Source organism: Ochlerotatus camptorhynchus, unplaced genomic scaffold (assembly GCF_037179485.1).
Source record: "Ochlerotatus camptorhynchus isolate MF236.1 unplaced genomic scaffold, CSIRO-AGI_Acam_v1.1 ptg000302l, whole genome shotgun sequence".
NCBI lineage: Eukaryota > Metazoa > Arthropoda > Insecta > Diptera > Culicidae > Ochlerotatus > Ochlerotatus camptorhynchus.
Genome location: NW_027040790.1, coordinates 325,479 through 350,595, shown reverse-complemented (window position 1 = coordinate 350,595; position 25,117 = coordinate 325,479). Strand labels below are relative to the sequence as shown.

Genomic DNA, 25,117 nt, shown 5'->3' with positions numbered 1-25,117 from the left:
GTTACATTTGGCAATGCAAACCTGCCCTGAAATAACATTAATTCCGACCCGACCCGACCGAATGCATGTGTTTGTTTACTAAAAATACTCTAGAAAGGTTTAAAGCTGTCAATAATTCGAAGATAATTGTCAATGTATCGTATGTATACATATCGAAGGCCTTTATTCTACATTAAGGAAGAGCTAAATATAATTAAATCTGCATTGCTCACCGTTAAGCTGGTGCTGATATGACGCCTAGCAATGATTAATCACATTAAGCATCTAGCTCAAAGTCGCAGCTGGATAGAAAGAGTAATTTCATTTGAACCTTATGGAGATAATGAAGGCCATTTCACACGTATCCGGATGGTTGACACGGTAGTCCCCAGACAAAGCGCCATTGATCGAATGACATATTAGGGCAATTGATTACTTTTTTGTTGGATACGAGGAGACAACGGCAAAGAAAAACTCAACATCAATATACAATGCACGTTTGCCTGCGCTAGATGACTATAGTGACTAATTATGTCAGTTGGGAACTTAAGCTTATTTTTTTGCCAGAGTTTATGTGCCTAAATAGTGAACATTTACGTATATATAGGATTTTTGTATCAATACAAGAGTATTACATTTCAAAACTTTCTGAGCTCAGATATCCATTGGCTTCTAAATAAAGCTATTTTTGATAAAATATTCAATCTCTGCGATCTCTAATATGACAACGTATCAAGTCAGCTCAAGGTTTCGTTGAACCATTTCAAAGCTATTTAGAGCTAGGGGGTTTTCCAAATGTGACTCAATGTCCTACGCAGGCTGATAGTTTTGCCAATTCTGTTCTCAATTATGTTTTGTTCTTCTTCGCATTTCAAGCTTATTGCATATCGCATATAAGCTTATTGCGTGCTCTCAACTTAGTGTTCTAGATGCACTTCCACAGTTATTAATTGAGAGCTTTCGATGCCTGTACAATTTTTGCATTGGTATAATTGTGTGGCAAGTCCAATCATACTTCTATGCCCAGGGAAGTCGAGAAATTTTCCTACCCGAAAAATTCCTAGGCCGGACCGGGAATCGAACCCAGCCAGCTCCAGCATGGTCTTGCTTTGTAGCTGCGCCTTTACCGACTGAGCTAAGGGAGGACTCCGTTCGCTTTTCAATTAAAAATGCATTTGAATTCATGTGTCACATCACATAAATTGTCGATTCCAGTGGCCAAGTACGATCACAGAAAGTGACGATTAGTTGATGTTATTTGCTATCCAAGAATTTCAATAGTATCACATAAATGGCTCTGAAACATGTTTGACAAAAAAAAAAAAAAAAAACATTTTCAATTTTCCAAATAAATGGAGTGACAAATACAAACCAAATATATACCATAGTCCATAGTAATCGTTGATCAAATATATTTGGCCATTACACATTCGTCAAATATATTTGTCAAAATTTGCCAAATATTTGACGTTTTGTCGAACAGCGTGATGTCATAATTACTAATTTGATTGGATTTGTTTTTTTCAGTGATTCTGAAAATAATCCATTGCTTATTTTCTTAACGCATTTCGGCTTAATTTGCTTCAGTCATCATCTCGTCCATAACAGACATTTATTTAGACTATTAAAATTTTCACATAAAAAAAAAATTAACACTTACAGCTTGATCTGTCACAGCTATACTAAAGATTTGCTAATACCACCTTTTGAGTATCGAATGTTAAAGTCCAGTTGTGCAGTGAGTGCATATGTTAAAGTCCAAAGTGGTTTCAACTTTTGAGAATTAGTTTAGTATTTAAAAAAATCAAGAATATGCAGAATTGTATTTGATCTCCTTGTATTTGATCTAAAATGAATGTGGGGTTCAGATCTTTCAGCACGAAATCGACATCATTCGTCTTATACCACTCTAGCACATTCTTTGTTCTGTGGCATGATGCCAAATATGGCCAGAAGATCGTCGGACCGTCGTGAGCCTTCAGAAGAGGGAGAAGCCGCTTTTTGAGACACTCTTCCAAATTCACCTGTCTATAACGAAAGGAGCGGTAACGAAAGGTGTACTCCGCTCTCCGCAAGTACAAATCGCTTGCCAAATTAAGAACCTCACCTATTATTATTAATTTTATAAACATGCTATTTTTAAACGTCAATATCTCTATGCCAAATTGAGCTACAGAAAATCTTGACGTTTTCAGTTTGGAGTTTAGCAAGGAATCTGACAGCAATATTGTAAATTTTTGGCAGAGTTACCATATATGTTATTTATGCAAAAGTAAAACAAAAGCGCATTCTTTACTAAATATCTATGTTATATTATATTTCTGTTTCACGGCGGAATAGTTTTCTCCACGTTTTTACCCTTCTTACAAAGAAGGGTATAGATATCACTTGAAAAACCGACTATCGATCCGAGGCCCGGAGGGCCGAGTGTCATATATTTACCATTCAACTCAGCTCGACGAGATCGGAACATGTGTGTGTGTGTGTGTGTGTGTGTGTGTGTGTGTGTGTGTGTGTGTGTGTGTGTGTGTGTGTACGTGTGTATGTGTGTATGTGTGTGTGTATGTAACGAAATGAATGCGCTCACGGTTCTCAGCAACCGCTCAACCGATTTGGACAAACTTGGCGCCAAATGATAGGTCTTGGGGGCCCATTGAACGCTATTGAACGGTTTTGGAATCGGTGAACCGTTTCCAGAGATATGGCCGGAATAAGATCCGGTGAACATGGGCCTTCACGCTGGATTTAACGGAAAACGTATCAAAACCATCATGCGACACATCAAATTACTACAGAATTCCAAAATAAGATCAATGCAAGTCGTGTTAAGTGTTTCAGACCACATTGGACACACTTGGACATGTTCCGGGTACCCCGGGGAAGTTGCTTGAATATGAATTGAATTAAAACCCATTAAATCACATTAAAATACGATGATAAGGTGATTGGTAGCCTCACCAAATAGACTACACCCGGATATATTCCGGGTACCCCCAGGCAGTGGCGTAGCGTCACTGGATGACACGGAGGTGGGGGGCTTGGTCACTGATAATGACAATAAAATAAATAAACTTGAATAAGTAAGAAGGGTCTGATCACACCATAGGTGGATAAATTCGGGTTTTTTCAGTCTAGGCCACTCATAGACCCAAAGTTAAATGCGCCGTGGCGAGGATATAAAGATATAATATAATGTAGTCAGTAGGTTTCCATATAAAATTTAGATTTTCGTTACATAAACACCTATAAACTATGCAAATGACGGCTCTTTTATCTTTCAATTGGTTGATTCAAAATAATGTAATTTTTGTTATCAAACCACAAATATAACGAACTTGGAACCAAGACAAGAGAAAAAAAAGGTAAAAAAAAAACAGTAGCAATGTGATTAGCTCTTCGTCTTTCAATAACATTTTTCCACTAAAAAGCATGAACGGGACCGGTCCGAGAGCCACCCAGTAGAGCAAAAGTTTCATTGTAAGCAATGATCCTTTTGCAAAAAATTACCTAAAGGATTCCATTCTTGGAAGCTGAAACACCTGTATTAATATAATGAGAATGGAATTGGTCTCGTAAATTCATATTAATAAGTCAACTTTTGAAGATCGACCGAGAAGACCGATCCGTTGATCGTCACATTCGACCGATCACTGTCGTACTCCTCTCGCCCCGATATAGTCCGTGCGATATGATCATTCCAATTCAAACACATCTCGCATGCGGGACTGGTTTGTAAAGTATCCAGTTTGATTTTCGGGGATGTGATGAGCATGGCACCGTTTGCGTTCTTCGTGTCCTAGTTGAAAGAATTTTATGTTTAACTCCCTCAACATTTTGCAAGAGAAGCCATAACTGCAAGTGTTTTCCTTTTCATCCAACTGGCGCTCGTTAAATGAATCGAACATTTACTGGGCCGAAAGGTCGGATGGCAGATAAAGCGCGTGCTCTCGGCGATAATGAGAGTTTGACGGTGAGTAACGAAGAATGTCTTGTTTGACAGAATCCTTAAGAGTGTTCGGCCCGGTATATTTTCCACGTTTCTCTACAGGTGAACCATCATTATGCACTTGGTCGTGGTATCGGTAGATCATGTTGCTAAAGTTAGCATGATTATAATAGATTACCTTTATTAGATATTTATTATTACTAAGAAAATACGAACCTACTTTTGATATCGTAGCCCAACGTATTCAGGAAGAATGGGCAGCATACATCATGCGGTACTCTTCTTTCGTCTTCAAGATAGTAATCGTAGGAAAATTGTCTACGAAAGTTCTAGGTAGTAGGATACACCTGGCCGCGTCGTTGTTTTACAGAGCTGTGCTTGCTGAACTGCAAAACGAACGACTGTTGAAAGCCCAGTGACCCAATTCTGACCGTTAATCTTTATCAAATCTTAATAAACATTTCAAAAGGTCCTATCTGACATTTGTAAAAAAAATCGAGTTTAATGCTTATCTGTACTGCAGAGCTCACCATCTCTAAGCATTGTTCTAGAAATTTTAATTATCGTTATTCAGACAATTATAAAAATATGTGAAAAACGTCACATTTGAAAATTTTCATAATGTTGCAGAGCTCTGTGATTGGACCTTAAACATGTTTACAGTTCAATCTGTCATTCAACCAAAAGGAAAAAAAATGACAAATGCTAATAGTTAGATATAAATAATACTCATAATAGTAAGTTTGAAATGCTATACTAATATCAACATGAAGCATTAGTGTGATAATACCTTTGTAGACCACTTTGATGTGGATCTCGATCCACTGGAGGACAGCGGTGATGAATGTTAATTATTGATGAACAGCTTGAGCTAATACTTTAAAAAGAAATCATGTAGAATGAAGAAAAAACGGGTTGTTTATAAATATAAACCGAATATTTAAAAAAAAATTGACATTTTCCATACACTCACATTTTCCCCGCATTCATCAACAAAAAAATCGACAAGTTCTTAATATAAACGTTTTATACTTAATAAATTGACAAAATAGTAGTTTTCAGCCCTTCAACAATTACAAATAATGTTGTAGTTATAATTATCTGACCACTAAGCCGTATTCTTGCCAAGGTCCTAAGTAACATTAATTTTTACTATCAGACCAATTCGACAGGTTCTAACTGATACTGAAAAAAAAAAAACCAAAGGTTCTATGTAACAAAACCACGAAATAAACCTGAAAGATATGATTAAAACGATAAACAAACGCTTCAGTTGAATGCAACGTGTTTCCTATGCATTTGAGAATACAAAAGATTATCGTTTAAATCGTAATTAAGAATGGCATTAAAAAATATTATTCAAATTAATTTCAATGTCAGATAGTACCTTTTGAAATGTTTGTCTAGAAATGGACAGATTACTTTTTTGAAATTGTTACAAAATAGTCGAGTATTAGTACAAGACGCTGAAGAAGTCTGCACATTGTAGACGAAATACGCGTATCTGTCAAGGATAAGCAAATAAGGTACATAGTGGAATTAAATGGAAATTACTTGTCCTTCTCAGTTTATTCATTAACCATAATCTTTAATCATAGAAAAAATCGTTTTATTCACTATTCATAATCATTAATCATGGATAACATAGATTTATTCATTAATCATAAAATATATAATATTTTCATCTTAAAAATAATAATCATTCATTGGGAGCCTTTAATCATCAACGCTCTGATTACAAACATCTTGCTGGACTAAAGTTTCGTTTTAGCACGGGTCCTGGTTTTCACTGACAAAATTGCAAGGAAATTCCTGATTTGGCATGAGATCTGCAGCTGTGGGCTTAAAAACAAAGTTTTCATCACAATGATTTCGACAATCAACTAGAAGAATGTTTGCAAAAGGGAATTACACCTTTCATACGGCAACACAAGTCCAAGGCTATGTTTTGGCGCAATCCAGCCAATCTATTCTTAACCGGCAGTGCAATAGTGGTGTACAGCTAATGATGTCGAAAATAGATCCAAGGTGATCAATTCATCAAATTGCCTGAACTTTAAAAAATATTACACTGTAGTGAACGCAAAGCTTTGAGGAAGCGGCGAAGAGGCAAATAACGTTCAACAAATTTGTTTTATGCATGTGAAATAGTACGTCAATACAGTGTCACCGTCAAGATTGTATGATGAAATCATTCATGCGAAATGGATAAATATAATATTTACCTTTATGTCACTTGACAACTGTATAAAACCATTAAATTTGACGCGATAAACATCTGTGGAACTATCTTCTTAAGGGTTGATTGTTACTGCAAGTGTCGTGGTTTAGGGGCTGTCCTTAAACCACGTGGACCGTTTAGGGTAGGAAGGGGGTTTGGCAAGGACCATCAATGTTTTTATTTGTTTATATGCTATTCCACGCAAACCTCCTAAAAACTATCCACGTTGAATGTGGACAACCCTTTAAACATAAGTGCCATGAGAAAAATGTATAGTGGATTGGCCTAATCTTGCATCACTTCACAACAAAATATGAAATGCGCCAGTAAAAAATAAAAAAAACCCGAATTTATCCACCTATGGTGTGATCAGACCCTTCTTACTTATTCAAGTTTATTTATTTTATTGTCATTATCAGCCCCCCACCCCCGTGTCATCCAGTGACGCTACGCCACTGCCTGGGGGTACCCGGAATATATCCGGGTGTAGTCTATTTGGTGAGGCTACCAATCACCTTATCATCGTATTTTAATGTGATTTAATGGGTTTTAATTCAATTCATATTCAAGCAACTTCCCCGGGTACCCGGAACATGTCCAAGTGTGTCCAATGTGGTCTGGAACACTTAACACGACTTGCATTGATCTTATTTTTGAATTCTGTAGTAATTTGATGTGTCGCATGATGGTTTTGATACGTTTTCCGTTAAATCCAGCGTGAAGGCCCATATTCACCGGATCTTATTCCGGCCATATCTCCAGAACCGGTTCACCGATTCCAAAACCGTTCAATAGTGTTCAATGGGACCCCAAGACCTATCATTTGGCACCGAGTTTGTCCAAATCGGTTGAGCGGTTGCTGAGAAACGTGAGCGCATTCATTTCGTTACATACACACACACATACACACATACACACGTACACACACACACACACACACACAGACATGTTCCGATCTCGTCGAGCTGAGTCGAATGGTATATGACACTCGGCCCTCCGGGCCTCGGATCGATAGTCGGTTTTTCAAGTGATATCTATACCCTTCTTTGTAAGAAGGGTAAAACGTTCCATCGAAAATGCTTATATTTATTAAACATTTCATCTTTATTATTGGCACATTTAATATTTGAAGGGATCATTTCAGTATTTTTTTTTTGTAATTTTTCAATCTTTTTCTTGTTGCGTAGCTACTCAGATTTACTGTCCTGCCCGTGTTTGTTTTAGTAAGAGTAGAGGAGTGAAGGGCAAGCTTGTTTTTTTGCGAGACAAACGTATAGAGAATGGAAAATACTACATACGGGATCAATCCCAGTGCGGACTTGAAACTCAATTATTCAAAGGAATTATATTTCTTGAGAAAACTTAGATTTGCGCAGTGCTTGTTTTTTTTTGTAGGTGGCACATGTTTTTCAGTAGGTGACGAATTTTTTATAAGATTTTACAAAAAAACTAAATAGAGATTTCTTTTAATCAATGGCGAGAACAAAAATAAAATCGGCAGCCATGATCAATTTCTGTTCGTAAATCGTTTGATCGATAAAGTCTACCCAAGTAACCACCATGCCCGCTAATAGCACGCTAATCGCCCTTTTTGCAATATAAGGCTAATATAAGGCTTCCAAATTTTATATCAGTCGTATATCAGCTTTATGTTGCAAAAAGAGTGATTATCGGGCGTGTTGGTTACTTAGGTACCGTACAGAAATGATCGAATTTGATTTTCTAACTGTCACAGCTCCAATCGATATTATCCTCGGATTAAATTCCGATCAAGAAAGTCCGGCTGCTCTGATGCCGACATCAGAGTTAATCAACACGACTCTAAGCAAACATCATGCTAACAGGAACGGTATGAAAATTTAATCCGAGTTGGAGCTTACCGTCCAATAATAAATTCTCACTCTACATGGTCGCCGAGACTTAATTACAATTTAATAGGATACCTTTTTAACAATCGTAGAAAGTAGGGCTACTTGAAATTGTATAAATATGATATTTAATTTTTTTTAAACAAAAAACTATTAATTGTGCTGTAATTCAGCCATATCATCTTGCATGGTGCAATCTGTTCCAGATGATTTGGAGCGGTCACGAAAGTATGAAGGATTGCTCTTTGAAGACCACCAATAATATATGCGCAGCTTCTAAATCCTTAAAAAACTGAGCAACCCATGATTTTTGGACATCATTAAAATCAACTGCTAAGACCGAACAACGTGAAGACTTGAAAAAATTTATGCAACAAGTTTTAAAATAACGTTTATATTTGATAATATGTGTGCACTTTGCACCAAAGTAGACTAAAACTAATTTCTCAGAGTTTTAGACGTAGGATTACGTCTTTCAGCAAAATATAGGGGTGCAATTTCAAAAAACCAAAATCGACCGCGTTACGAAAAGTGGTCAGGCTTTGAACACTTATAACTCTGTCAATAGCGGATGGATTTTAATTCTCAACAATTCAATCGATTTCAAATTTTTCTACGAATCTGCTAAAATGAACACTTTATCAATTTTCAATAAGTCACTTTTGAAAATTACACAAATGTCCACCTGTTGCAATTGTGATCAAAATTATCACCGATTGCCTACAAAAAGCGCTTTTCCTAATACAGATTTCAAAATCTAATTCCATCCGGTCTCACCGAACGGTGCTCATTTAATCACCGTGTGTGGTGGTGTCCGGTCAGTTGGTCGTCATCAGCAGCAGCAGCAAACAAAAACATAACAATTCTCACAATGACCGAATACTACATGATCTTGTAAATTCAACAGAAACACTTAGAATTAAGGTAAAGTTTTCTCCAGGACGCTAAAAAAAGAAGAAGAAAAAAACAAAACAATCATGAAGATATGATCGTGAATATCTCACGATTGGAAAATTTTAGCAGGAAATTCCTAATATCAATTTTCGCTTTTCTTCTCATCTATTGAATAAACCAAAAATTGCATGCGTTTTGTGCACGAAAATGCGTAATCTTGTCATCAGGAAACATACTGCTCATTTGATAATAACTTTGCACACAGTTGACGAAACATAGTTCTTTTTGAAGCAGTAGATAGAATACAGTTTCAGCTTATTATATATACGAAAACAAATATGTAGATTTTAATTTTAGTAATAAACTGTATTTGTTTTTGCTTTGTATAAATTAAGGTAATATGCATAAATGACGTAGCATTTGGGGGGGGGAGGTGGTGGTTTCAGAATTTGTGACCGGCCATGTATTGGATATTGCAAAATACGCTACAAGGGGGAGGAGGGGTTTAAAATTTATCAAAAATACGCAACGTCATTTATGGATGCGCCCTAAGTGAGAAATGCTCGCTGCACATCTCGGACTTCAAGTGAAAAAAATCATTGGTGTTACTTCAAATGTTAAGATTTACCTACTCTTTGCATATCTATGATCCTAATCTATCAATTACATTGAATAGAAACAAATTTCAACAACTGAGTGAAAAGTTTTTAACAAATGAGCAATTGGTGTGTACAACTGTGCATTTCAAGCATAGTTTCCGTAACACAGTCGCCGTATATTGATACCGAGCTCGTAATGCTACGTCAAATCTACGGTCGTGTCTTGGATACAGCCTCTTACATTATTTCGTTCAGTCCAATAAATATTAATATTTTCCATTTCAATGTAAGAATGAGTAAATGAAATTTTGAGGTATTATTTTTAGAACCTGAGTCTACTTTAGTGCAAAATGCGCAATAAATAATCTTATTACATTTACAGGAATAAGGCATAACATAAGACAGCTGTGGTCAGCTGATTATTTTGTTTACCGAGAAGAAGTTGAACTGACAGATCTTTGCCATGGAAAATAGTATTGTTTATATTTACATCTTGCATTGGCAACACCTGGCTACTCACACACTCACAGCTTTCATGTCAACTGCAAAACGTCGCAGTATGCATTGGACATCTGAAGTAGACCCTTTAAATGAAGCTTCAAATTAAATTCAGCTGTTTTCTAGGGGCAAGCCAGTTGTAATCAAAGTTAATATTTTTGCTCCGAGTAAATTTGAGTAACTCATAATTACTCAACAATGATCAAAGTAGTCTGGCCTTATATACACTCAGGTCTTTTTTTACACGGGGGATACGTACCGTGTAAAAAAAACGTGTAAAAAAAACCTACGAGATTTTGATTTTTCGCATGTAAATGTTTTTAAAAAATCGGATTTTGATTCCATTTGTAATTAAAGCATGATATGGTCCATATAGACATATTTAAAAAATTTCTGTATTTACACCAAAATTGTGATTTTTTTTTTAAGTATGTCATTCGATTACCTATAGCTTGAAACGGATAATGTGATTGGAATCAAGTCGATAGGTTATATCGTTGTTGAGAAATCGTGGAAAATCGTGTAAAAAAACCGCGTAAAAAAACCGTGTAAAAAAAGACTTCAGTGTACATCAAAAAATACAAATCACAGTGTGAATAAACATTTTGTGTCATAGGAGAAGAAGAATTTGAATTATTTTATTGATTTCTTGATACAGATCGTTATTTAATCGATTGAATTCATTCACAGCATGAAATCAAAGCGAAATCTAAGAACTTTGCTTTGAAGGAAAATAAGGTAAACATGCCATATCCGAAGATGGCCTAACATGAAAAATGTATCCGTATAATCCAGCAAGACGTGCTTTATGAGGATTTCATGTGCTAGGCAAATCAAAGGTTCTGCATGTCTACAATTGCAAATTGCAGAATTAATAAGTTGAGAATTCAAGATGGATGAGCGCTTTATTCGGTTTTATGGAAACATACAATTTTAAATATGGCTATACGATGACAATGTATTGCTTTTCTATTAATCTCGGGTCGAACTTAGTGGCAAATAGAAATGCCTATAGATATTTTTTCAGAAAATCATGACAACCAGCATTATTTTTCTAGACTTCTCTGAATGCCCAAGTATTATTGCAGAACTATGAGGTTACTGCCTCAAAGTTCTGCATTAATTCTTGGGTATTCAGACAAAAGTCAGAGAATACTATTACAAAGTAATAATCGTAACTTTGATGCCTTTCGAAGATTCAAACTGTGGTTAATTTAACCAAATTTACTTCGACAAATTTATCATATTTTTGGTTTTGGGGTTTTGGGTCAAAATGAGAGTTCGCACCTAATCGAAAATACTGAGTATGGCTTTGGACATGACAACAAACTAGCACACTTGATTTTGTTTGCGACGGATTTCCATTTTTTTCCAAAGATTTGCACGGCAGAGCATTAAGAAAACAGAGTTAACTGAGATCGCATCAAAAGTGACGGTTGGATGGTGAGTTTCGAATATTGCTTGCCATGCAACTTGGTTGGACTGTGGCATAACATTACCAAAATGGTGAAAACAAATGTATAGTGTTCCTTTAAGTTTCTTTATAGTTTACAAAGTCAGTTTTTCTACAAAAAAAGGGGTTTCTAATTCGAAAATGTTTGAGAAAACAAAATATTCCGTTGATTTAATCTACGGATCCGAAAATCCGCAAAACCGTAGGAATTAATCAGTTTCGTAACCCACGAAATATTCCACAGGAATAATATCTCTGCACAAACATCGAACATGTCTAAACCAAACTGGTTATTTGTGCATTTATTTTATGTTATAAGCCTCAGACATAAATTTCCTTCACTTCGCAAAAATGCTGACCTTGTAATTATTTAACAGCCAAGAAAATTTTTAATTAGTGCAATTCAAGTCTAATCTCAGCTGAACAACAGAATGTCAACTGAGGAGTTGAAGCGTGACTATCGATAACAGCTTCTATCAAATTAAAAAAACAGTCGTTTTTCAATACGTCAATTTTTATTTCCGACTTACTTTAAAAAAAACGACTTTGGCATGTTGTTGATTCCCAGCTCCAAACGCCTTTCAACGACGACTCGCATTCATGATCACTTTTAGTCTTTGTTTCGCTTTGCTACAGATAATGGAGCTATAGCAGCACCGGTGCAGCAGCTCGATGCGACCAATTCACGCTAGCGAACTCCAAGCCGGTTGAGAAAACCGGCCTTGAACTTGAACTTGAAGCCCCTTCTCATCGTGAACGCGGACGAATGGAAAGAGAAGTAAATAATAGCATAGGCGAATAGTGCATTGCATAACATGCAATAACAACATAATGCTCATGTTGAACGACTCACAACCAGCCACAGCCGCAAACGTCTGAGGAGGGTGTGAAATTCCGTTGGAAAGAAGGTAACTGCAGGGTTTCGGGTACCTCGAGAAACACCTGGTGTACATTTTAGGCGCCACATCATCTCCGCTTGATCGCTTGTTATGTTGATAGTCTGGTTTTTTTTTAAATATATGAATGAATCAAGCTTCAGCAAACACTTCATACAATCATCGATCGGTCAGTGTTGTCTGCAGAGTCTGCTGCTTGACGGCTTGGTGCGAAATCCGGTTTTGAGGAGGCCCACGTCAGAGTGCGTACCCCGCGAACGAAAGTGAAATGAATAAACATGGGACCAAAGTGGGCCTCACATAGCCTAATCGATAAAGGCACGGTATTTCCAAGCTGAAGGTGGTGGGTTCGATTTCCAGTCCGGTCGAGGAAATCTTTCGGGTTGGAAATTTTCTCGACTTTCCTGAGCGCTTGCCACTAAATACACAAAATCATGCATTGGTGTTGGCATAGAAAGCTATCAATTAATAACTGTGGAAGAAAATCTAGAACACTAAGTTGAGAGCCAGCAAAACGCTCGCTACAGACGCGTAAAAATCTTAGAAGAAGAAGAAGCGGGTCCAAAGACTTCTTTTGGGGCGTTTTAGCAATAATAGAGAAAGGTAAACAAAAACGCGACGGGTTGCTTTTGAGTCATGCACGGCGTTGTTTCAGTTCCGACTCAAGTGTGTCATTGGTGAATTTTATTTTCGAAAATATATAAAATCGAATATTTCCCACATCGAAACGGGTCTGAGTAACCGACACGCTTAAACGGTATGCTTGCAGATGATGACAAGGCTGTTAAAGTATGCTTTTCCTTGTACTTTTTACCTCGATTTTACTTCACAGGCAAATTCCAAATCAGTCACGATCGGACTACAAGTCACTTAGGTAATCTGCATCTTCTCTCGTGCGAAGCGGGTGGTCATGCGTTGTTCCGGTAGTGCTACAAAGTGGACAGATAGCCATTAAGAACAGTCATAGAAGAAAATGAGTAGTGCAACAAAAAAGCGAAGGTTATTGCTGCAATCGATCATAATAATAGTGTTATTTAATATTGGGGTGACATCGGCGACGGATATCACCGATCAGGTCTCTCCGTTGGATAGAGATCCGCTGAGATATTTATTTCATTCGATGCGAAGGTGGATGTTCAATATGGTCGGGAGAACTGGACTACGGACCAGGGGGCACTTTCTGCAGGACAAGATTCCGGATGATTTACCATTTCCGTGTGACATTTCGCTGGGAAGAAGCCGCCGGGTGCCAAAGAGTGTACACAAACTGAGACCAGGTGAGTGATTTTAAGGGTAAACATCCTTATGTTTGTATTCTCGTACTTTTTAAGTGCTGTGAGATGGCAACATGACGTAAATCCATTAAGTCCAGTTGGTCAGAAAATAGATGACTTACAACCTTGCATGTTGAAGAATATTTGCGAACATATGATTTGGTCTGTTGAATAAGATCAAAAATAAGCAATGAAAATGATTCTTGATGTAGGGGAAATGCCTCAAATGTTGGCCTATGGATCTAAGATTTGGCCCATCGCTAAAATACTGCTATTTATCCATTTAATCTAGATGAACGCGTCATTGGGATATTTGGATTTTTTTGGTCACTATTGATAATTTAGTCGATTGCTGAACTTACGGGGCATTTACACTGACATTACATCCATTTCCCCTATAAAATATTTTTTAAGTTTCCTGTTTTTTTTTAACTTTCTTACATATGGTGCTGCTCTCCCGAAAATGCATGACTTACAAGTAAATGTTTCTGATCAAACTGAGATATTACCCCGAATACCATAATCCCGAATTCCACTACCCCAAATGACCCGTTAGCTTAAATTCCCCATTACCCTAACCCCAAAGTGGCCCGTTACCCCGAATGTCATTACCTTGATTTTTTTAAGGGCCGTGCACATCGTAGTTGCTACTCCGTTAATGATCAGAACTAGTTTTTTTTTTCGATTTTTTTTGTTGGTTTATTTGTTTCAAATTCAAATAAAATTACAGCTACTCCGTTAATGATAAGAACTAGTTTTTTTTTTCGATTTTTTTTTTGTTGGTTTATTTGTTTCAAATTCAAATAAAATTACAGCTACTACAGTAACTTACCAGCCTTAAGTGTGATGATATATAGCTAAGTGTGTTTACATTGTTTCTGCTTTGGCAATCCACTATTTTAAACAGGTTTTCTATACCTGAAAGTTATTACACTTGAGGATTGAAAAGAATTTTGCTGGAAATTACTAATTATTTTGTTGGAAATTCGTTCTAAAGTCTCAACATTCGAAATTATATATACCTCGGTAGTACTGTACCATGGAGGCAACTTCAAAATCACCTTCAGAACTTTGTTCTGAATCATTTGAATTGCTTTTTTTTCCTGGTAGTGCAGCAACTAGACCATATTGGCACAGCATAAAGCAGGGCAGGTGTAAAAACTTGTATTAGCAGCTTATTCGTCAGACTAAGTTTGGATTTTATTATTTGTTATATATGGCTTGAATGTCATCAAAGTGATCTTTAAAAGTTAACTTTTGGTCAAGTACTAATCCAAGATAATTCACTTGGCTTGACCATGAAATCGGAACTCCGTTAATAGTGACTATATGACTACTAACTAGGTTTCATAAAGGAAGCTCTAGGCTTATGTGGAAATATTGTAAGTTGAGTTTTGGAAGCGTTGGGAGAAATCTTCCATTTTTGTTAATGAGAAGAGAAAATGAAGAGATATGTGGCAACCCTGATTTAAATCAGGGAGGTCATAAGTGAAAATGTTATACAATATAGGTCCAGGAATGCTACCCTGAGGAATTCCAGCTCTTACAGGTAGTCGATCAGATTTGGAATTTTGATAATTTATTACAGAGTTCTGCCAGTTAAATAATTTTGTGCCACTCTCATAATATAGAGTAGAACCCTGGATTTTGGTCAGTTAGTGTATAGAGTGTCGTTGTGCCAAATTGGTCGTGACACATTTCGAGTATGAGAGAGTGATTGTAGTTAGATCAGAAGTGCATGAAAAAAATGCAAAAACTTTCGCGGATTGCTCGAAGTTGCGACAGTGAAGATATGATCACAGATAAGCACACATATCACTCAGTATCTTCTAACTGTCGCATATAACAAAATAAAAATTGACTTTCAGTCGCTAACCTAAATCGAAAATTAATTTGATGATAAATCATCACTATGTCCCGGTGGTCGGAGGTGAGGCCAGCAGCTCATTGCTCTATTCATGCTGCATTGGACATCCCGTATCCAACATGTGTGATGTAGAACAGAGACGAGTTGTATTTGTTCACATCGACCGATACTGAGTGGTTGCGGTACAAGCACATATCGTCGGTAATAGACGATTGTTGTGTATTGAGAACGCTTGCGCAAAAAGACTAAGGGAGGGAAACGGATTCGAAACTCATATGTCATTAGCCAAATACATCCGTAGACCATAGGTCCACCGTTGTATAATTGGCAATGCACCCGTGTACTGAATGGGAATTGTGGGTTCGAATCCCACCGGTGCCCTTAGATTTTTTCGCAAATTTTCTCACACGCACGTCTCTTGCCGATGATATGTGCTAACCTCTCAGTATCTTCTAACTGTCGCATATAACAAAATAAAAATTGACTTTCAGTCGCTAACCTAAATCACATATCACTCTCAAAATTTTCTTTGAAATCTATTTTAAAGGTCAATTTAAATCTTTTAATTTTGTCGAACCTATTAACGGAATCTCTTTATGAAGAGGTTTTTGGAGTGTGTTGATTTATTTCCTTTTAATTCCATTATAATTGGTTATCTTTTGACAGATACGCGTAATGTACTGTAAGTACTCAACACTGATGAAGTCTACAAGTAGTAAACGAAATACGCGTATCTTTCTAAAGATAAGCAATTATAACGGAATTAAAAGGAAATAAATTAACACACTTAAAAAAGCTCTTCATGTGTCAATTTATTTTTTCATAGTTGGTAGTACCGCCACTTGTGGCGGGTATAATGAATTCTCTTGCAATTGACGTTTACACATTACAGTCATCTGTTTAGTGTATTGATCATCGCAGTGTATACGACAGATGGCGGTAGTGTTTTAGTGATGATGTATCACAATGAGAAATGTTAAATGTGTTGAGTCTGTTTTTCTGTGATATAATATTGAGGTAACGTTAGGATAAAATCAAAACATTGGGACATACAACGCATCACTTTAAGAAATACTTTACTTCGCAACCGATGAACCATTCTGAAGGCCATAAGAGTACCAAAGTAACGATATATGTACACAGAAAAAAGGTCAGAATTTTAACTGTTGTGTAAAATCTCCTTTCGTTTAATGTTGAGCTATAGTTGGCGTAAACCACGAAATTGCTAACAAGCTTGTTTACAATATTGCATATTCACGCGATATTGCACTAAAATTTACATTTTTTTTTAATAATTACTTTATTTGTACAGGCTCAATCGAGTACCGAGTACTTGCGGTTGTCTCGAGGTTTGTGGAGATTTACAATTTTTTGGATGGGAAAAGAGAAGAAAGAGGGTTGAAATGTGGTTTCACACATATTTAATTAATCCTATAACATGAAATTATTTCTTTTCATTTTGAAAACAAACATTGAACAAAAAAAAAACCCACACGCACAAAAACCAGTTAAATTTACATGAAAGCGTTGTGCGCTATATAACAGAAATTTACATTTTTTTTACGTTGTAGTAGCAATTTTTGTTCCCTTGATTTGTTTCCGTCGATCTTGTTTTCCGTACTTAGTACCAATGCTACTGACGCCAAGGAGGCAACTCCCAAACCTGGACCCTACCTATCGACCCATCCCAACTCATGAATCGGGGACCAACGGCTTTACTTCCCGGAAGCGAAAGAAGGCGTGATCAGAGATGTTATGCCTCAGAACATCCCGGCGGTGCCGACTGGGATTGAACCCAGGCCTGCTGGGGTGAGAGGTAATCACACTTACCACTACACCACCGGCACCGCTAGTTGTAGTAGCAATATACCTTTGTATATATTTACTTTGCTTAAGTATGGTTAGTTGGGCAATCCGATAAAACTATCACTTCGTGAAACTAATCCCTTTCTTATTCCTTTCATTCTCTTTACGCACTTTGCATATAACTCCATCTCATACTAATCTCTACATTGATTCAATGATGTACGGAGCGCTCATTCCGAGTGCTAGGTGAACCAGCGACTTAAGATGCGAGCATCATTCCAGGTGACCATTGTAATACAGTGACAGATGGTGGACATGAGATCGACCACACCAACCAGCAAGGAAGGAGTCAATATGGAACCAGGAACGGAAATGAGTGCGGATTTACCTCCCTTGGAAAACAAGCAAAACCCGAAAAAGGCAGAATCATGTCAAAACCGACCAAGAACGATCTACGGTAGGAACTTGTGGTAAAGCACGGAATGAAATACGAAGCGTTAGAGAAAATTTACAAGGGATTCCAAAAGAAGCCATCTGCGGTGTAAGACCAGCGGAACATGGTGAGACCGGACCAATTATTCTTTATAAATTAAAAATCAAAATTAAACTGAATATGCGCTAGGTTTGAAAGGAATATTTTCGACCCTGGAAGTGTGTATGTAATATCCATGTCCATTTGATAACGGTTATACATACATGCGGGGTTTATTGTGAGTGAAAGTTACCTCGGAATAAGCGGGACTCGTGGGATACTGGATCTGCAGTAGAGCTATCACCTTCTAAATCCCGGACTAAATCTGTCTGCAATTACCGCAAACGAGAATATGCAGATGGCTTCCTTTCATAATATCACTGCCGACCAGTGAGGGTTAGATTGAATACAGACACACACAATCTCACACTTTTCAATTCATGCCAAAAACTGTTGAATGCTTTTTCTATGTCTAGAAGAACAACTCCAGTTCAGCAGCCATGGCCGTGGTGAAATACAAACTGCTCATCTACAAAAATCATGTCTGTATTCATTATATTTAAAATTATCTTTTAAAAAAGTTAACTTATTGAAGAAAGCAAACTTATTGGAAGGTAGCTAGAAGCTTCAGCTAGATTCTCATCCAGCTTCAAAATTGGAAAAACTTTTACATTTTACATTTATCAGGAAAGTATTCGAAATTAAAACATCTGTTAAATAGTTTTACCATGAAAGACAAGGTACTCCCTGGAAGTTTTTAGATGATTGCATCAGCACCTGGAGCCATTAAATTTTAAAACTTTTTAATAATAGATCTTACTTCGCCCAAATCAGTCCCCCAGGAATCATCAAAAATTTTTTCCCCAGAAAAAAATATTCTAAGCAACCTGATTCTCAAAAGAACTAGTACGCCCCAAACTGAATTTATGGGAATGCTCGAATTGCTTAGCAAGTTTCTGAGCTTTTTACAGAATATGTGATCAAAATTTCTCCACCTTCTTTAAGCGTGTTGAGTTTTTTTCAAAACTTTTGTAACTCGGGTCTAATGTCGAAACAAATTCAGCAGAGAATTGCTTTTCAATTTGTTTTTGAAAATCCCGCCAGAAAACCTTTATGGAAGAAGAATCGCGTGTTCTTTGATATTGCCTCCTACGGGCATTTTTCAGACGGATCAAGAGTTGAAGATCGTCGTCTATTATAATTGAATCGAATTAAACCTCGCATTATGGTACTGAGGCAGCGTTTTCTTCAACTATAGGAGTAGTCAGAGATTCAAGAATATATTTATTTTCATCTTTGGTTTGCAAAGGAATATTTGGATCGAAGTTATATTCCATAAATGTTCAATATTACTCCCAATCAGCTCTACGGTAATTGAAAGAAGATCTGTTGGGATTAGAAATGATTTCTTGTGATATTTTAAAAGCCACCAGGTGATCAATACCAAAGTAAGTATGGATAACCAATTGGCTACAAAGTTGACATGAATCAGTTCAGACCAAATTAATTGTGGAGGGATTTTCATCAAACAGAATATTACCATTGGAATTGCTTTGAGCATTATTCCATGAGCGGTGTTTTGCATTAAGATTACCCATAATGAAGAATTTAGACCTATGACGGGTAAATTTCTGTAGGTCACCCTTGAGAAAAATTTTTTGCTGGCCTACGCATTGGAACAGCAAATTGGCAGCTATAAACGTAGGTTGTCAAAATTTAGTTTCGACGGAAACTCAAAAAGTTTCAAAAACTTTGGTTCCAAATGAAGACAAAATAAAATATTTGATTCGTCTATGAAAAATAACGTTACCACAGGCTCCATAAAGACGACAATTTCTTTAAATTATTCCGTGACCCCATCCCTGGCACCTACGGCACTGGGTGAGGTTTTCAAAACTTCCTCCTGTCTGCCTGAAGTGTTCCCAATTCACTCGGACATGGAGCATAAGGCTAGCTTTTTTTTGCATTAAGGTTGTTTAGTTCACTAGAATTGAAATGAACTTAATAAATTAAAAAAAAAACATGAGAAATCCCGCTGCGCGAATTACCAGGACATGATTTAATTTTCATTTTGATTACTTGGACTGACTCAACTGCAAGTAATTTTGTCAATTCTTTTTTGATCTGATCCAGGGATTCACTACTGGGCAGTCCTTTCAAGACAACCTTGAACAGACGTTCAGTTTTAGTGTAGTCAGTGAAAAGTTTGTGATGCTTCTCAGTAAGATACTTGATATCACCTTCTTAATGCTTCAGTATGCCTCAAACGATTAATTCTTGGTTGTTAATAGAACTTCCTTGATGAAATCGGCTGCTTCATGCAGACTGAGCAATTCTGATTATAGTATCAGATTTGTTCTGTATACAGAGGAACTGGGAGGGCTTATTAAAAACTTCTCACCAATAAAGTAATGATCTTCTTGTAAATTTTGCATATCATTTTATTAATATTTTATTTTATTTAAGCATATTATTTTTGTTACAGTCAATTTGCATTAGCATATGATACAAGAGATTTAATATTACTTGCTCGTTTTTGCGTAAAATAATCAATATTTATTTTACTTGTAATTACCTTTGAAAGTTTTTTTCAAGTTTTTTTTTTTGTGATCTGAAAATTTACCCAGTTTGGTTAGAAGTTTCGAAGCTAACGCATGTCCACAGGCCTAATAGAAAGATAGGCAGAAAACGTGTATAATGAAGAATGGTTGAATGCAGGGTTGCTTCCACTCACTTGCTATAGATGAGTGATTTTCGGAGTTTTGAATTCGTTAGATGTTGTAATGGAGATTTTTGCTGTTGGATGCGGGGTGAGATTGGAGGGCGGGTGTTTGACGCATAGAGCCTGTCAATTTCGCTTTGAGAGTGTCGCAGTCAGCGGTTTTATGATTCGTGAGCGCTCGCGATTCGTAGAATCGTTGATTGTGACTGCAAGTGGATTTTACGGGTTTTGTGTGTCGGACGCTTGCTTTTTGGCCTCTTCTTGTGTCTAACATGTGCAGAGTATCATTATAACGTCTAATGGTTTTGAGATTCCTGGTGGCGTGAAATATATTTGTGAGAATATCTTTTTGAGATTTTAGCAGTCACGTTTTGTTTGTAGTTTATATTTTATTTATTTCATTTAATTATCGTAAATATTAGTTATTCAATAATAGATAGTTCATCCATATATTCGTACTTTGACGCGAAGCGCTGTAGATTATAAGATGCTCGATGACCCTCGAGGGATCGATTTTGCTTACTGAGCAGAAAATTATGGATTTAACCCCAAGCTCTTCCACAGCACAATAAATCGTCCATCATTTGTATATTTGATATTGAACATTAACCTCGGAAACTATTTGCATATCAAGCGAAAACGTAGTTCTGTATTTTCGCGAAGCGTTATGGTTCTGAGATGCTCGATGACCCTGGAGGGATCGTTTTTGCTTACTGAGCAGAAAATCATGGGTTTAATCCCAAGCTCTCCGTCATGACTCTTAAAATTCATGATCACTAAACAAAATGAATATGTTCTTTCGATAGCCGGCTATCGAGAGATTAAATAAACAACAAATAAACAATACATACTTTTGGTTGCATCGCCAACTTGAGGTGAATCCTAACCGAATACCCTACCCAACCCTCCAACTCCATAGCACTTATGAGGGTGTCGCTAAGTCGGTGGCCTCTCGTTAAGTAAGTACTACATCAACATTTCCTTCCCTATCCCTAGTTATGGTAAAGATGGGCGTGGCCGGGAATAGCAACAGTCATGCTTCTGTTACTCTTGTTTAGATTGGAACCAATGTTTACTCCCTAACATTATTCCTGAAAGTAGTCTGACTGAGAATTTCAGAAGAGACGTGAGTGTCGCTAGTATCCAATCTACGAAGTATATCATAACAACGCTAACGCTAACGCTAACGCTCAGTAAGATACTTGAGAAGACGTTTGAATCCGTCCAAGGCTTCAGTCAATATACGACAAACACCCCGACGGTCAATTTCAATTAAAACGTTCCGTGCAAAAAGCATCGAAATCGAAAGTGGTTATTACAAAACGGGGGACCTTTTACTTCTTGGCATCAAGTCGGGATTTTTTTTTATTATAGTCACTTTAACGCTCTTGGGTCATTCGGGACTTGTCCGGGGGTGAGATTTGAACTCGTGACTTTGGCGTGAGAGGTATGGATGCTAACCACTACGTCGGGATCGCCCCCCCAAGTCGGGAATGTTAAATGGAATTTTGCCTGGATGATGCATCGTCCTCATCTTATAGGGGTAAATGGTGGTATTTTCATCATCATCATCATCATCAAAATTTTAGAATGCGTATTTCTTACTAGCAGTATCCTTTGACCTGTTATTCCATTTATTGGTGTTCGAATTTCAATTTTCACTGTGTTTGAAATAAACTACAGTACTGATTACACAAAATAATGCACCGTGATTTGTATGTCTCTCCATGCAATTTCAAAATGCTCTTTTTATTTCAGTATGTGCATCAACATTTCTGAAATTTTGGCTCACTGATTCATTGAGTATTTATTAAGTATACTGTTACATTAAGTATCATTAAAATGTATAACTTGATTGGCCAAGTATGTAAAATGTTAGAGCATTCTTATTAAATCGCTTCTTGAAGTACAATGAACCAAATTAACCAAATGATACAAAAAAGCTGCGCCAGTGGTGTAGTGGTAAACGTGATAACCTCTCTTTCAGCAGGTCTGGGTTTAATCCCAGTCGGCGCTGCCGGGATGTTCTGAGGCCAGGATGTTCTGATCACGCCTTCCTTCGAAAGGGAAGTAAAACCGTTGGTCCCCGGTTCATGAGTTGATGGGTCGATAGGTAGGGTCCAGGTGTGGATGCTGCCTCCCTGGCGTAGCAGTGGTGCTCAGCACGGAAAACAAGATCGACGGAAAACAAATCAAGGAACAAAAAAAAAAGCATGTCTGAATAACTTAAACTAATTAATTAGAACGCAGTCTAAGTGATCAAATATTATATCTTAACTTTGAACAAAGGCAACCTATGAAGAAGACTAGCGATGTCCAAAGACAGAAATCTCACCATCTATCTAAATAAAAGGTCTAAGCTCTGAACGAATTGGATAGCAGAAAATCCATTCCAAAAGAGAGATAGTTGCTTGTTTTTCTATCCGGTAGTTTCACATTTGCTGTTTTCGATTTAAGAAAAAATAATGAAGTTGCCATGAGAAAATTACTGCAGCAATAATGTTGATATGTTTTGCATTATGACAAAAAAACATTTACAAAATATGATTAAAGGTGGAGGGGATAGGTCCCTTCTTGCGTAAATTATTTGATTTCAAAATTTTAATGATGTTTTGCATGAGCTCTATACAATTTAAAAAATATTTTTTTATTTGTATACATCAGTATATTTTAACTGCACCAATGATGGTTAATAGGATAACAAGATACATTTAAATACAAATGTTAAAAAGTTACATATAATATATTTACTGCCATATGATCCCCATGAAAGTAACCACTTACCAATCATTACTTCAAATAAAAGTGGTGGTCTAAAACAGATCAGTCAATTCAAGTTCCTTTTGACCTCATGAGGAACATTGATTGGCAAAAAATTATACCGGCGGTAACTCTTGATATTGATTCTACCGATCCTCTACCACCATTGGACGAGTATCGTTTCTTTACCGAACTAATCTACTAAAGCGCATTAGAAGCTCAGAAACGACGTGTTCCAAGTGCATCCTTCAAAAGAAGACCCGCCACCCCTGGATGGGATGACGAATGCACAAAGTTGTATCTTGAGAAATCCGATGCCTTTAAAGATTATCGTAGACATGAAAGATCTGAGCTTTTTGAAAAGTATCTGAAGCTTGAAAAAAAGCTTAGAAACTTACTAAAAGCAAAGAAACAAAATTACTGGCGTACTTTTATCGATGGGCTTTCTACAGAAACCTCGATGATAACACTTTGTAAAAAGGCTCGCTACATGCCTGGTCACAATTCTTACCGTTTGATCTCTATGTCTATGCCTGAGGAAATTATTAGAAAAAATGATTCTATCAAGACTTGACCATTGGGTTAAATCAAACAATCTACTTACACATACGCAGTTTGGTTTCCCAAAGAGTAAAGGAACGAACGATTGTCTAGCGGTGCTTTCCTTTGATATTCAACTGGCCTTTGCGCACAAGGAGCAATTGATTTAAGTCTTTTTGGATATCAAGGGCGCATTTGATTATGTTTCCATAGACATACTGCCAGACAATTTGCATAATCGATGCTCGCTTATACAGCTTGCAGACAATTCCGTGGTTTCCCTGAGAGGTCCACGTGCGGAAATCTTGCAAAGACCATTGGAAAATTCCCTTAATAATCTGTATTTATGGGCAATAAATTTAGGGATCGAGTTTTCACTGCAAAATACTGAATTGGTAATGTTTACAAAGGAAGTGGTTTCCAACCCAACTGCGTCTAATTTTTTTGTGCAGAGACATTACCCAATGTTTAACCTTCAAATACCTTTGAGTCTGGTTTGATTCAAAATGCACTTGGGGTACCCACACAAAGTATTTGAAACAAAAGTGTCAACAAAGGATCAACTTTCTACGATCAATTCCCGGGACATGGTGGGGTGCTCACCCGGAAGACCTAATTAAACTGAATAAAATGACTATTCTTTCAGTTCTTGAGTATTGTTATTTTTGCTTCCTCTCAGAATATAAAGCCACCTTATTACTGGCTTCGGCGTCTTCAATGAATACTCAACCAGCCTCGATCCCACAACGAGTAATTGGTACCCAATACTAATCTAGAACTACTGCTGTTTAAAATGTAAATTCAAGCATTACTGATTTTTGGCTCCGCAAAGTTTCACACACGACTGAGTCTAGTAAATAAATGAACTAGTTAAAAAAATATATTTACTGCCACAAACAGAACAACAAATGTCAACCATTTTGTCAGTCCTAAATTGACTTCGAACCAATCAAAAATCAATATTTGAAGTTAAAAAAGATGTTAAGCTTAATCTCGGGGCTTTTACAGCTGTTTAAGGTTTTACGTTTCATGCTGTTCATGCAATTTGCTTAATCACAGCGCTAGCTGGCGTTGATAGCTCGCTGACCGTCTCTCCACTTACGTTTTAGCTCCAACATCGAAAAAAGTTTTCATATAGTTTCCATTGGGAACGCACATGATATTTTTCCAATAACAAAATTAATGATTTTTATCTTAAATTCACATAACATTCATATGATCACATGAATTCTATGTGGTAAATCACATACATTTTTAAGACACATAAGGTTCATGTGATTTTGAAGTACGATTCCCAATTATAAGATCACATGAAAGTTATG

At 36.9% G+C, this 25,117-nt stretch overlaps 1 protein-coding gene across 2 annotated transcripts in view; it reads left to right on the top strand.

Moving 5' to 3' along the window:
- LOC135707039 (phospholipase B1, membrane-associated-like) overlaps nucleotides 1–25,117 on the top strand; it is a 69,336-nt gene that overhangs the window by 18,199 nt on the left and 26,020 nt on the right. The window contains exon 2 of one of the 2 annotated variants that reach the window (XM_065228762.1): nucleotides 13,187–13,631. In XM_065228762.1, coding sequence (XP_065084834.1) covers nucleotides 13,328–13,631 — 304 coding nt within the window. In that variant the 5' untranslated portion in view covers nucleotides 13,187–13,327. Of the gene's footprint in view, nucleotides 1–13,118; nucleotides 13,632–25,117 lie in introns of those variants that run through there. The other variant, XM_065228763.1, reaches the window with a different exon arrangement.